Genomic DNA, 14,595 nt, shown 5'->3' with positions numbered 1-14,595 from the left:
AGTTAACCCGACCCACTAGTTGGGTCAAACAAACAACCCAGCATTTTGGGTCAAATGGTTCAACCCAGCACTTGGGTCAAAATAACCCAGCGCGTGTTCTGTCCCATAGTTACCCAGCAGCTGGGTTAAGGTTGGGTTATTTTCTAACCCAGCAATTCTTAGTAGTTTCTTTTTCATTTCATCCCTCTTCATCAGCATTATTTCAGGTTGTACATCTGATAGCAAAGAAGTCTTAACAGATAGTGTTTCCATTTCACATTGTTTTAAGGTCATATATTTGTAAGTGTTAAGTAAATGATAACATGTTTTTTATATCGGTTCTCTTACCTTCTTGAAGATCTTAAGATATCATCTGAAACGCACACTCTAAAAAAAGGCTGGGTTAAAACAACCCAATTTGGGTTATTTTGGTAACCCAACATTGGGTCAAATATGGACAAACCCAGCGTTGGGTTATTTTAACCCAGCCAGTTGGGTTAAATCTTTGACCCAACATGCTGGGTTGTTTTATTTAAATCAACTTTTGCTTAAAAATTACATTGATGGTTTAAAACAAACCCGAAATGTTTAAAAATAATAATAACAAAATCACAGAGAAATACTCGAGGCATCAGTAAGAATCAATAGTTTTATTAAGGATCAAAATGCAAGACAAAAGGAATTCATAAAAACATGCAATATGTTATGCTCAATGAACAATAAAATGGCATATAAAACACTTTGATGAAATGTATGTTTATACATGTATAAAGAAAATTAACTTCAATAAATTACATTAGTTTAGATTTTAACATGTGCCACTTTAATAACCTTGTTAAATGTATAAGTAAATATAAATAGTTTGACAACTTAACACTTCAAAACACTATAAAAAGTATTTTACTAAACCCTTGTTGATAGAACCGCATTTATATGATAAAATATAAGTCTATGCACAAGTTTTCTATAAAAAAAGAAATAAACGAGTGTTATGGATGTGAAAAAGGGACACCGTAACTTTCCTCTTCATATAAACTCACAAAACATTTTAAATAGTGTTAGTTCTTTCGGTTTCAGCACTGCTTAACCTAAAATATCCACGGAGCAGTCTTACTAAAGAGGATTCTTTCCCTGGGAGTTGTAGACAACAGTGTGGCGTGCACTTTTGGAAGTGGATGTCCAGCAGGAGGGTTTCTTTATCAATTTGTTCATCTATAAAGAGACAAGAAAAGAGACAAGAGAAGAATGTAAGGAAACTGGCCTACCCAGAGCACAATGGATTATAATAAACATATAAAGAAGTACATTAACATTTGACCTAAATAATGTTTACCTTTAAGCCTGTTATGAAAACATCCACGTTCCAGTTGACATTTTCTTGAATAGAATGATCCATTAATATTAGCTGTTATTCTGCAGGCTGTCAGTGTGGGGGAAAAAATAGAGTGGGATCTAGTACAGAAAGCGAAATACAGTCTTAAAAAAATATTATAAACGTTAAAACAACCCTTCATTAATTCGACACACTCGGGAATAAGTAGAAGTCTAAAAAGAGCAACAATTGTTCGTCTCATATACCCAAAATTAACTATATCGCATTGTTAACCACTAACGTTATAAGAGCGGCTATTCCCGAAGCAATGGCCGAGATAGAGCTGCTCTCCACGGAGACACGACCGCTGACAGCCTGAAGCTCACACCTCCGACAGCGTCTTAACAAAATCTCAAAGAGGCGTTATGTTTATATATAAATCACGTATTTGTGTTCAATCACGTATTTTGTGTCTCTTAAAACTAAGTTCCGTCACAGAACATTAGTGGTATTTATAAAAAAAAATGAGCTGGATGTTTGCTTTTGACACGACACTCTCGTTTCGACCTTAAACTAATATCAAGTTGCGTAAGTTACTGAACTAAATGACTCACACAAGTCACAAATTTCAGAGGAAATGTTCACCAAAAATGAAGTTTAAATGATTAAAAAGCTGTAAATTAGAACAACGTGAGCATAACGTTACAGACTAGCTATCCAAAGCTAACGAAGCTAGATTGTAACGTTACTTTCAAACCTAATGCGAACAGCCGAATTTTGCATACTTTTGCATTTTTTTTACAGTAATAGTTTTATACATTAAAAACTCGTAAAACATACCTTTTATTCTCCGAATAACAACTTTTCGAGATGAGGTGGATCAAAATGCCCGCGAAGGTAAAGTTTCTCTGATGCGTAGAGGAGTGGGAGGGGTTTAATCTCTCAACTGTCACTCAATTGGACCAGACTGGTAACCCAGCGTTTGGGTTAGTCAAAAAATGACCCAACACTAAGAAAATAACCCAACAACATGACCCAACAGGCTCAACCCAGCTGTTGGGTTAAACAAATAACCCAGCATTTTTTAGAGTGCAACATTTATTAAATAAAACAGTGTAGACCTATGACAATTGTAGATAAAGATATTGACAAGATTTTTTTTTTTTTATTCCTGGATTTAAAAGTTCCTTTTTTTGGGGGTCGTGGTCTTAAGACTATAACATTTGCCAGAAAGACACCCCTTGGAGGTGCTAACAAAAAACAATCCCCCATTCCTCCATGACCAGAATGAACATGGCAGGGCATGTCATTGAATCAAAAAGATGTAGTTATGACACAATGATAAAATGGTGACCCAAAAACGTTAATTATTTATCAGATAAAAATCTTAAACCTGGAATAAAATAACTCTTAGATGAAACAAGACATAACCATTATCTATCACAAATTTAAAAAGACAACTGTCAGGTTTCAAACTGTGATGTGAGAACATCAGGGTGTCATGCCAGCAGGCAGTAAAACATTGTATTACATGATTTTCAATAATCACTACTATCTCAAACACACATACAGGCCTACGTACCAACGGCTCTTCTTAAACATCCGGGGGTTTTGCTGTGTTGTGTTTGCACTAGGGGTCTCGATACTGTAGATAAAATTGCACACACTTATTATATATTTTAGTATTTATGATTAATATACTATTTTATATTTACATACCAGTTGGACCATTTAGTTCGTTAATTTCTTCTATAAGCCAGGAATATCGGGGGTCGTTCAATGTACCTATTTCATTACACACAACCTGTTTTTAAACAAGGCACCAATACAATGACTAGTTATACTTTTTTGTTTTTATTTGTTTCAAAGAAAAAAAACGAAAATCACATACCGTTAATGAATCTTGCCATTTTAGAAGTTTGGGTAGTTTTTCAAAACGACAAAGAGATGAATGTCTGTTTACCGCGACTCTGGACGACCGTCTTGACACACAGGATTCCGTAACGAAAAAAAAACAAAAAATGTTCAGCGTTATAAAGACATACGGGGCTTGGTGTTAAAAAGTTAAGGGGTGACCCCATTAACATATGCAAAACACACCCCCGGTCATTGTAACAATACACACTCATATGCACACGCACTAACACTAGACTACCTGTGATAAACATGAATGACCATTCACACTGTCTCCAACAAAGCCCCAAAACTCTTTATCATATTGAAATCATCGTAGATCCACGATATCCTCTCAGACGTAAGGAAGTACTTGATTTAAATCAACGCACAGGTGACGGACATTTCAAAGAATTCAAATTTAAAACAATTGGTTCACATAGACACATTGGCGTCTCACCACTCATTCGGTAATCCATGACACGACTCAGAATACCTTTTTGTTTAGAATTGGATCATTGCCTTAACTCTACGTTACAAATTTATTTAGAGAACACCCTGTTTAATATGAAAAACACACATCCATGCCGAACGATACCAAACGCCTGTTAAAACGTAACTGACTATGGTTGACATTTTTCTTATTCTATAAAACTTTTGTCTGAATACTTTTGTTATATGTTTAATAACGTTAAAAGAAACAATACAGACCCATATCCTTGAAGCATATGTATTTTATGCCTTATTGATGATAATCGGAACCACATCCCTTTTAATCATTATCATATAAAATCTTAAACTATTGGTACCATTCACTAGCTGAAACAGCGCATGCAAACATTAGGACTCCACTCTAACACACCCCCTGCTTGGTTTTCACACGTTTAATGAGAGATCAATCGTTTGCCTGACCATCAGGATGTCAGGCCAACAGATGAAGACAACTACACATTAACACAGCTATAAAATATAAACTAGCAAACAAGACTGTCAGATCATAAAAACTAACTTACTTTGATTTACTGATTAAATTACTTACTTAGGGGGAAAGTGGGGACACACACACACACACATTCAGAAGATTTCAAACAACAAGCACCAACTCACTCATTTGCATGATAAAAACCACTAGCAAAGGAAACAACACTCTTAGAGGAAAAACATTTATACTACATTTAGTTTATCTCACTAGTTTACAAATGTCATTCACTAATATCCTGCAGTAAAAGCTAAACAGGATGAAAACAATCCTTTTTGATAAGGAAGTAGTGAAGGGGGGTGAGCTAGTTAGACCCACTAAAGGAAGGGTTGGGGTCAGAGGATACCCCACAAAAACAACCATAAAACATATCTGTCATCAAGATTGACAGGCCATAAAACACTCAGTTTGAGTGACAGGTGTCATAAAATTTGACAGGGGGTCATAAATCAATCAAACTTTTGACACACAGTATATGATTTAACTACTACCACTCGTGTTTGTGTTTTTCCAGACAAATGGATCTATGGCAGAACACTCCCGCGGAACAAGACCAACGTGAGGCTTTGATGAACGCGTCAAAGCTGTTCATTGTAAATACCTGTACATATTGTAAATAAAATAGCATGAGAATGAATTTGAGTCTGAGTTTTTCTAAGCTTAGACTTTTTATCCATCCGGGCTTTAAAAGCTGCTTTTGTAAACAATATAGATACAGAAAAGTGTTTCATCGGCAAACACATCACTTTGCTCTTTATGAATTTATTTTCCTATCTGGAACACTTTGCATATCTCATAAAATGTTCCTGTCTAATGTAAATAAAATAGCATGAGAATGAATTTGAGTCGGAATGTTTCGAGACGCATTTTCATCTGGATGTTCGGCCTCAGAAGCAGGACAGCAGCAGTGAACCACGTCCTGCTGGACGGTTTACGTCTGCTGTCCCTCAAGTGACATGAGCCAACATTACAGATTACTTGAGACTAAAATCCAATAACAGTCAAGGTAAATAGCCGAACTTGGCATTTGTCGTACAAGAACCTGTTAAAATAATAAACTCGCAGATTTAAATGAGTTAATACAGCAAAAAAAAATATTGCAATGGAAAAGCTGAAATATAACAAGAAAAGTATTAAAAAAAAACTTAAGAAATACGAATCTGTAAATCATCGTTTTGTGTAGAAATTGAAGTTGGCCTTATTCGTTAAACATTGTGAATCGCTTCAAAAACAAAAAGTCTTATAGCTAGATCCAGTAATAAAAATCAACAAATTAGATGAATAACAAATGAATATAAATTCTAAATGAGTCATATGTTTAGGTTGGGGGGCGTGCGCAGCTCGGGAGAAAGCGTTCATTGAGCCTACGTCACTGCGTATTGGTTCCGCTGCTCGTTTCTTAATTTTTTACGCAAGCTGGGTCATTTATTTTAACTTGATCGTTTTAGTTTTTACGGTACGAAGTTTTGTTTTAGCATTGTGATTTTGGGTCACGCATAAAAAAACACGAATGTCAAAAGACTCTTCGTTTTTATCGGACTCCGAACCAAGCAACGCCACTATCCGGCGATGTATTCTTTTGTTAACAATTTCTTACCAAAGCTATTTCTCATCTGTGTTATTTTTTAATTAACGCGATTGTTATCAAAAAATAAATCGATGTTGTCTTCATTAGAAAACGACGTATGACGTATATGTGGTCGTGTGCGTATCACGTGAAACGTCGGTCACTAGGCAACGACCGCGTAGCTGACGTTCTACAAAACAACAAACATTCGTTTGACGAGCCGCTGGATGAGACGGTTGCGATCTTCAGACTTGCCTTTACATTTCTTGACTTTTATTGAACAGTTCATTTCGTTAATTCATTCGTTGAACAATACATTTTCATCTGAATTACTGTGTGTGTCCTGTATTTTGTCTTGTTTTAACATTTCTTGCGAGTTGGTTATTTTTACAGGTCAGATGACATCGTTCGTCGGAGGAAGCTGTCGTGCGGCTGGCGTACCGAGGGACCAGATCGCCTCGTTGTTCGTGGGGGACCTTCATCCAGAAGTGTCCGAGTTCGATCTCCATCAGACGTTCAGCCCGTTCGGTCCGATCCAGTCCGTGCGGGTCTGCAGAGACAGGTTGACTCGGCGATCCCTGCGGTATGGTTATGTTAACTTTGTTAACCTCGCCAATGGTAAGTTGTCTCTCCATTCTTCACCTTGACATCTTGGTAAACACATTTTGAATTGAAATTTACAGCCTCGTGTATTTTCCTGCTCGAAGTTGTTTCCTGTAAATCGTCTTTAAATTGAGCTCCGTGACGTGTGCCGTATAAATAAACTTGCAATGTCTTGTCTCTTATCAACTCTTGTCTTTCAGCCGAGAGTGCCATGGACAACCTGATGTGCCAGGATCTTCTGGGCAGACCCATGCGGATCATGTTCTCCCAGCGTGATTCCACGCTGCGGACGACTGGGGTCGGGAACATCTTCGTCAAGGGTCTGGCCAGCAGCATCGATGGTGCCCGCCTTCATGACAGCTTCTCGATTTTTGGGAAGATCCTGTCCTGCAAGGTAATATCCGCAGTTTGATTGTTTTCTTATATAATGCAGATCATGCGTTGACCTCTGAATTCATCCCCGTGGTCAAGGTGGTCTGCGATGCGAACGGATCCAAAGGTTACGGATTCGTCCACTTTGCCACCTTCGAAGCGGCAGAGAAGGCCATCAAAGCGCTTGATGGCATGTTGTTGGACGACCAGCTAGTGTAAGTGGATCTCAGTTGTGCTTCTTGTACTTTGTCTTGTCTAATCGTATAGAGCTGAGCTCATTCGGTTTGTCTTTTAAAGGTCCATTGGCCACTTTAAGACCTTTGAAGAGCGTCGCGTTGAGCCGCAGGTCGTGGCTCAGGACAACGAGCGGCGCTACCCGGTACCCAAACCCTTTGATCACTTAACAAATCTTCAGTGAACGTTGACGTGTTCTTGTGTCACTGACTGGATCTTGTCTGTTCGACAGGGGGTGAGTCTGTACGTGCGTAATCTGCCCTATAGCTTCAGTGAGCAGCAGCTGAACGGAGCGTTCTCACCCTTTGGAAGCATCATGAGTGCCAAGGTACGATGCGCATTGTTTTATTGTGATTAGTACGTAACAGTCGAAGTGAAAGACTTTAACGAGTGCTTCACTCTGTGCAGTTGATGATGGAGGCCGGACGCAGCCGAGGGTTTGGATTTGTCAGCTTCTCCACCCTCGAAGATGCGACCAAGGCTGCGTCGGTCATGGACGGGCGTGTGGTTGCCGGCAGGGCGTTGCGGGTCACTCTTGTCTCGTCACAACGAGCAGAAGACCCAGACCGAGAAGCAGGACAGCAGCAGTGACTCACTTCCTGCTGGACGGTTTACGTCTGCTGTTCCTCAAGTGAGATGAGCCACTATTACAGGTTACTCGAGTTTTTCAAGCCAATGACAATTCACGTAATCAGCTGAACTTCGTTTTGTGCATGTGACAGGTCGAAAAACGCCCTGACGCTCAACCTGAAAACCAGCCGGCGCTTCAGGACGTCAGTCGACAGACAGCAGCGTGCGCCCTCGCTCAGAGTCAGTGGCCTCATTATATCTTTCTCGTTCTGTAAATGATGCTTCGTCAGCCCTTCCTATTCACGTACCTGTTCGCTCCCACGTATTTATGGAGGATGTACATCTTTACCTGTCTACAGGTGAGAGTCTCCGCCCACCCATGCCTGTCGACCTGTGGGATGACGTTAATACTCGGCCCCCGCGCCTGCTGGTCTCTCAGGTGCTCATGGAATACTGGGTCAGTGCTCATGCATCTGATCTCACTTCGACCACTTCGAGATTACAGAATACAAGTCAGGTGTGGTATTAAAGTAATAGAGTGATGTATGTTGGTGCGTGCAGGCAAGCCAAGCAGGGTTGGATGTGTTGCGTCCTATGCGACCGCTCGCCCTGCCTGCACCCAGTGATGATACTGAAGTCTTCACTCACTGTGAGTAGCTTCACGTTTTGTGAATCAGACGTTCGTGATGCTCCTCTTGGATGGTCACTTCAGATTGAATAAGTGTCAGACAAACCAACACTCTTGGAGAGCTTTGGTCGCTTCACACTACTGTCTTTTCTCTTGTTTCCCGCAGTGTCTCAGATTCCCAAAACTCTGCCTGACGGTGCAAGAGCTCCTGTCCAAACGCAAGCTCAACAGGTAGAAATGTCTTTTTGAAACTTTGGATCGTTCAAAGTTTGAGTTGAATTAAACAATCGCCTACACATCTTTCTCTCTACCGTAACAGCTGGTTGACTCTTCACATCGGTCACCATCCGCGTGGGGGCGCCGGTTCTGGACGACGTTAGACGGATGTTCGGATTCCAGAAGCCTGAGCTGCCCCACCAGCTGGAGCATCACGAATCTACAGACAACACGCAGGCATTGTAAGTGTTGGAATTCTGCTGTTAAAACATGGCAATGCATGAATCTGTGCTATGAGGTTGTGCTTGAGCAGACAAAGTTGTAATGTGGCGTGAAATGGCCGTGCTCGGGTTAGTGTGTAACAACTCGTGTTTGTGTTTTTCCAGACAAATGGATCTATGGCAGAACACTCCCGCGGAACAAGACCAACGTGAGGCTTTGATGAACGCGTCAAAGCTGTTCATTGTAAATACCTGTACATATTGTAAATAAAATAGCATGAGAATGAATTTGAGTCTGAGTTTTTCTAAGCTTAGACTTTTTATCCATCTGGGCTTTAAAAGCTGCTTTTGTAAACAATATAGATACAGAAAAGTGTTTCATCGGCAAACACATCACTTTGCTCTTTATGGATTTATTTTCCTATCTGGAACACTTTGCATTGCTCATAAAATGTTCCTGTCTAATGTTCAAATGCTACATTACTAAATTATTACAGTATTTTATTTTTAGTAATCTCACATTTGAAGGTATAAAGTATTAATTTTGTGATGATTTAATCACGTCTTATTTTCATATTCTTTCATCTCCCCATATCGCACATACCAATCACATGGGGGCTCCGTTAGCTAGTTTGCATCCACTGGAAAGCAGATCAACGTGATCAGCACCTGATGTTATATCTGTGAAAAATGGATGGTAACAGAAGAACTTTCTTTTGAAAGGGGAATATCCCAAAGATGCTGATAAACACCAGCGTTACACTTTAAAAAGAATAGCTAACAACTTTTGTATCATTGGTAGGTAATGTTAATAAGCACCTGAGAGAAAAGTACACTAGTGGGTATGGCTCTAGGCATTCCAAATATTCATTATCCCCACTATAAATATATTCTTACTACAGTAACTGTTAACCATGGTATTTGTGTTTAAGTTGATTTAAATCTGCCAATGTCACGGGTGTTGCAGACAGACAAGAATTTACGACAAAGGGTATAATCCAAAAGCTGATTTAATAACAAAAACTACAACTAACAGGAAACCAGGAACAAGAACAGACGTTGACATTAAACAATAGCAGACAACGAATACACTTTAGGGGAGAACTTAAATACAACATATAACGAGGGATCAACAGTTGCTGTGGATGAACTAATTATTAGACAAGTGAAAACAGGCAAGGGAACAATTTACTAATAACAAAACACAAGTGAAAACTAATTAACTAATAATGAGAGGAAAAAAACAAACAAAACATAAAACAACTGTGAAAGCCAAAGCATTGATCGCTTTTACACTTTTACTACAATAAAGCATAGTTAATTTTCTTAAAATACTTGCTTAAGTGCCTTTTCAATTTTTGAATCACCATTCTGCAGTTGAAGAGTACAGAAGCTAGTTGGTGAAGACACTTCTAAACGAGACAGGTATTATTTGTGTACTTCTGTCATTTTCACAATATCATATATTATTTCAATGATTAACAGATGAAGCCCATTACTAAGTTGTATTGTTTTATTGGTGACCAGATGACCTCAGTGAGCTTTGCCACTATTGTAGGGAGAAGGATGCAGGGCAAGGAAGGACAACAGCCAAAAAAAAACCTGCTAGGGTAAAAATTTTATTAGGTATACATATATCATGATAGTTTTTCTATAATCATTTGCTGTTTTGAAAAATAAAGTTTATTAAGTTTAATAAAACCCGAAAATGCACTTAAATATACTTAAAATCAAAGTCCAAGTTACCTGCATCGTGAGATATGGTGACCTGCTGCTCCACAGTCACTGTTCTCATCACAGATAAATGCTTTTCAGGATAAGACACAGAAGGCATTAGATGTCAAAAGAGTGAATATGAAGAACAATAAGGATATTCTGTATAAAACAGGGGAAGATAACAGATTATTTTAGGCCTTTACTGTGCATCGTGAAATATGGTGACCTGCTGCACCACAGTCACTGTTCTCATCACAGATAAATGCTCTTCAGGATAAGACATAGAAGGCATTAGATGTCAAAAGAGTGAATATGGAGAACAATAAGGATATTCTGTATAAAACAGGGGAAGGTAACAGATTATTTTAGGCCTTTACTGTGCATCGTGAAATATGGTGACCTGCTGTACCACAGTCACTGTTCTCATCACAGATAAATGCACTTCAGGATAAGACACAGAAGGCATTAGATGTCAAAAGAGTGAATATGAAGAACAATAAGGATATTCTGTATAAAACAGGGGAAGATAACAGATTATTTTAGGCCTTTACTGTGCATCGTGAGATATGGTGACCTGCTGTAGGACTACAAGGTTACTCTGTACATTATAAACAAATAATTTTATAATATTATGTTCTTATGTACATTTTATAGCCTATAATGCATGTATAACACAAAGCTCATTTATGTTCATGTTTCTTAAATGGACAACGTTTAGAATTATCATGATTGCTGTTCTATTATTTGTGTTTAAAGTGAATACGCACTCACACACACATATATTTTTACATATATATATATATATATATATATATATATATATAAAGTGAATACACACACACACACATATATATATATATATATATACACACATACACACACACACACACACACATGTGTTGGCTATAAAACAATTACCATGGCAATCACAATAACAAACACAATCAGTAGAGGAATTAAATTATCCTGCTTACCCAGCTAACAATTTTACGTTATAAAAACGTTCCTGTAACGTTTCAATTAAGTTTTAAAAACGTTTATGTTCTAACGTTCTTAGAACGTTCAAAACGTCCAGTTTTTTAGACGTTGTATTAACGTTATTGTTTGGTTATAAGAACGTTATTCAAAACGTTTTTAGAACGGTTCCATTTGTTGTTATATTAATGTTCTAAGAACGTTTTTAAAAACGTTATAAAAACATTCCATTTGCCATTATAACAATGTTCTAAGAACGTTTTTAAAACGTTCCATTTGCCATTATATGAATCTTCTAAGAACGTTTTCCTAACGTTCACATTAAGTTTTAAAAACGTTTATGTTTTAACGTTCTAAGAACGTTCAAAACGTCCAGTTTTTTAGACGTTGTATTAACGTTATTGTTTGGTTATAAGAACGTTATTCTAAACGTTTTTAGAACGGTTCCATTTGTTGTTATATTAATGTTCTAAGAACGTTTTTAAACACGTTATAAAAACATTCCATTTGCAATCATATTAATGTTCTAAGAACGTTTTCCTACAGTTCACAGTTAATTATAAAAACAATATGTTTAAACATTCTTGGAACGTTCAAAACTACCAGTTTTAAAACATTGTATTAACGTTATTGTTTGGTTATAAGAAAGTTATTAAAATCTTTTAAGAACCTTCCAGTCTCTTGTTATAAAAATGTTCTAAGAACGTTATATAAAACATTAGGAAACTAAAAATACTATTCCGGTTCTTTGTAGCAACAGCAAACAATACATTGTATGGGTCAAATGTATAGATACTATGGATACAAAATCAATGACATGTACAAAGAATCAATTAAATGTATACTTTATATTTTAGTTATATTCAGTTTATAATATAATTAACTTGCAGATCAAACAGTATTTCCAGTTCACATCAATATAAAACATGAAAAACAATCAAAAGAAAACAAAATTAAGAACTTTAAGATTTTTAAATGGATTGAAATTATTCAAAATATTTAGAACATTCATAAAAAAAAGGTAGACATGGCAATATTTTTTCATGAAAACAGCTTAAACACTTAAATCTAAAACATAGACAAAAAATAAAAAAAAACAAATATTTAAAGATGCAGAGAAATATTTTAAGATGCAGAGATGTATTATACATGACAACAGTTTTTAAGGATGTCACTGTGACGCCATGTCAGCTTCAATCAACGGGACATCTTAGTGGACCTAAGCTTCAGAGAATGTCGGGAGATACTGGAACGACAAAAAGACAACAGTATTGTAAGTGGAAGTTCACCCACAAATCAATTTTGTGTGATTTTTTTTTTACTCACCCAGATGACGTTAAACAGGTTTAGAGAACTTCCGGCTTCTTTGGAGCACAAATGAAGATATTTAGGTGACATCAGAGAGACTTCCAGGCCTCCTCATAGACATCATGGTGTCAGTTTTGGCCAAAGTCCAGCAAAGTACTAAATACATTGTTAAATTGGTCCACCCGTGCATAGTGGCTCACTTGAATTTTTTGAAGCGACAAGAATGCTTTATGTTTGAAAAACAAACCAAACTACCGTTTTGTGTCAGTGTCTGACGAATGTCAGTGTATGCCACGCGTTAACAAGAGCACTTCTTCTGCATGAAGAAACACAGAGTTGCGCTTCCGTGTTATGAGTAAGAATGCCCAATAGGGGCAATCCCCATGCGTTGTTCGGCACACAAACCTAATACGCATGCGTCAATGTGCTCTCATCCAAGAAGAAGAAGATGAAGAAGTGCTCTTGTGAATACACTGAAAAGACAGAGGAGAATATATTGATTAAATCTGTATTTTGGTGTGTTGTTCGCACATAAAGCATTCTCGTCGCTTCAAAAAATTTCAACTGAGCCACAATGCACGGGTGGACCAATTTGACGATGTCTGTAGTACTTTTCTGGACCTTAGCAAAACTAGCACCATGATGTCTATGAGGAGGCCTGGAAATTTCTCGGATGTCACCTAAATATCTTTATTTGTAGTCCAAAGATGCCGGAAGTTGTATAAACATGTTTAACGTCATGTGGGTGAGAAAAAAAAAAAAATCACACAAAGTATAATTTTGGGTGAGGTGAGATTTAGTATAAAATAACTGGAACACTGTAGTTGCTCATGCAGAAGATCTTATAAAAAAAGGAGCGAATATTTTTTTTTATTGTTTAAGTATTATGAACTAATGATTAGTCAGAGTTATGGACAGGTGTTCCTTTAAGTTAGTATTTGAAGAGTATGTTCCAAAATGAGATAACAATAATTCCAAAATAAAGTTATGTTTAAAAAAATGTATTGTTCATTCCAATTGAGTGATATCAATCAAACTGCAGTTTGTTTGTTTTGATTTAAGACATACTAACTCAAAAAATACAGCTAACTAACCAAACTCTTCATTTGTATTTACAACTAATATTCAAACACTGAGCATTACTGCATCAATATAGTCTTGCTATTGTATCGTTAAAAATATTATTTATTTACAAGAGTTTCAATTTTCTACCTTGCGCAAAATAATATTTTAAAGACATTTTTAACATGGCAAATATTGAAAATAATTGAATTTAAATATAAAAAATAATTTAAATCAACTATGAGGACTGTCCTGGCGCTGCACCACAGAACCAAGTCCGGCTGATCGATGGCACTCATTGCTAATGTTTTTTGAATGTCCCCCTAACAATGCAATTATAGCTTTGGTAATGCTTATCCCAACCTGCAAAAAGTCGTCAAAAAGACGTCTGGTGGTGGGTGTGAAGTTTTTAGAACATTACATTAAAAACGCAAAGGTAACGTTTTTATCGAAATGTTTTTAGAACGTTTCGCTAACAATGCAACTATAACGTTTTTAATGCTAACGTTTTAAGAACATTACATTAACAAGGCAAAGGTAACGTTTTCAAAGCAAATGTTTTTGGAACGTTTTCCTAACAATGCAACAATAACGTTTTTAATGCTAACATTTTAAGTACGTTACATTAACAACGCAGAGGTAACGTTTTCAAAGCAAATATTTTTAGAACGTTTTGCTAAGAATGCAACTATAACGTTTTTAATGCTAACGTTTTAAGAACGTTACATTAACAACGCAAAGGTAACGTTTTCAATGCTAATGTTTTTAGAACGTTTAGCTAACAATGCAACTATAACGTTTTTAATGTTAACGTTTTAAGGCTGTTACATTAACAACGCAAAGGTAACGTTTTCAAAGCAGATGTTTTTTGAACGTTTTGCTATCAATGCAACTATAACGTTCTTGATGCTAACGTTTTAAGAACATTACATTAACAACGCAAAGGTGACGTTTTCAATG

The 14,595-nt window shown here is 37.0% G+C and overlaps 2 protein-coding genes across 2 annotated transcripts; both read left to right on the top strand.

Moving 5' to 3' along the window:
* Positions 1 to 5,292: 5,292 nt before the first annotated feature.
* Positions 5,293 to 7,123, top strand: LOC130417426 (polyadenylate-binding protein 1A-like). The gene is made up of 3 exons (XM_056742989.1): positions 5,293 to 6,727; positions 6,805 to 6,920; positions 7,003 to 7,123. The coding sequence occupies exons 1-3, from the start codon at positions 6,545 to 6,547 to the stop codon at positions 7,121 to 7,123; spliced, it is 420 nt and encodes a 139-aa protein (XP_056598967.1). The 5' UTR covers positions 5,293 to 6,544.
* Positions 7,124 to 7,170: 47 nt separating this feature from the next.
* On the top strand, positions 7,171 to 8,879 carry LOC130417638 (uncharacterized). Its single transcript, XM_056743325.1, has 8 exons — positions 7,171 to 7,267; positions 7,348 to 7,570; positions 7,662 to 7,749; positions 7,869 to 7,966; positions 8,071 to 8,158; positions 8,304 to 8,368; positions 8,457 to 8,595; positions 8,740 to 8,879. The coding sequence occupies exons 2-8, from the start codon at positions 7,409 to 7,411 to the stop codon at positions 8,793 to 8,795; spliced, it is 696 nt and encodes a 231-aa protein (XP_056599303.1). The 5' UTR covers positions 7,171 to 7,267; positions 7,348 to 7,408; the 3' UTR covers positions 8,796 to 8,879.
* Positions 8,880 to 14,595: the final 5,716 nt, after the last annotated feature.

Source organism: Triplophysa dalaica, chromosome 3, assembly GCF_015846415.1.
Source record: "Triplophysa dalaica isolate WHDGS20190420 chromosome 3, ASM1584641v1, whole genome shotgun sequence".
In the NCBI taxonomy this organism is placed as follows: Eukaryota; Metazoa; Chordata; class Actinopteri; order Cypriniformes; family Nemacheilidae; genus Triplophysa; species Triplophysa dalaica.
The sequence above is the reverse complement of the archived record's forward strand: the minus strand, read 5'-3'. Positions and strand labels throughout refer to the sequence as shown.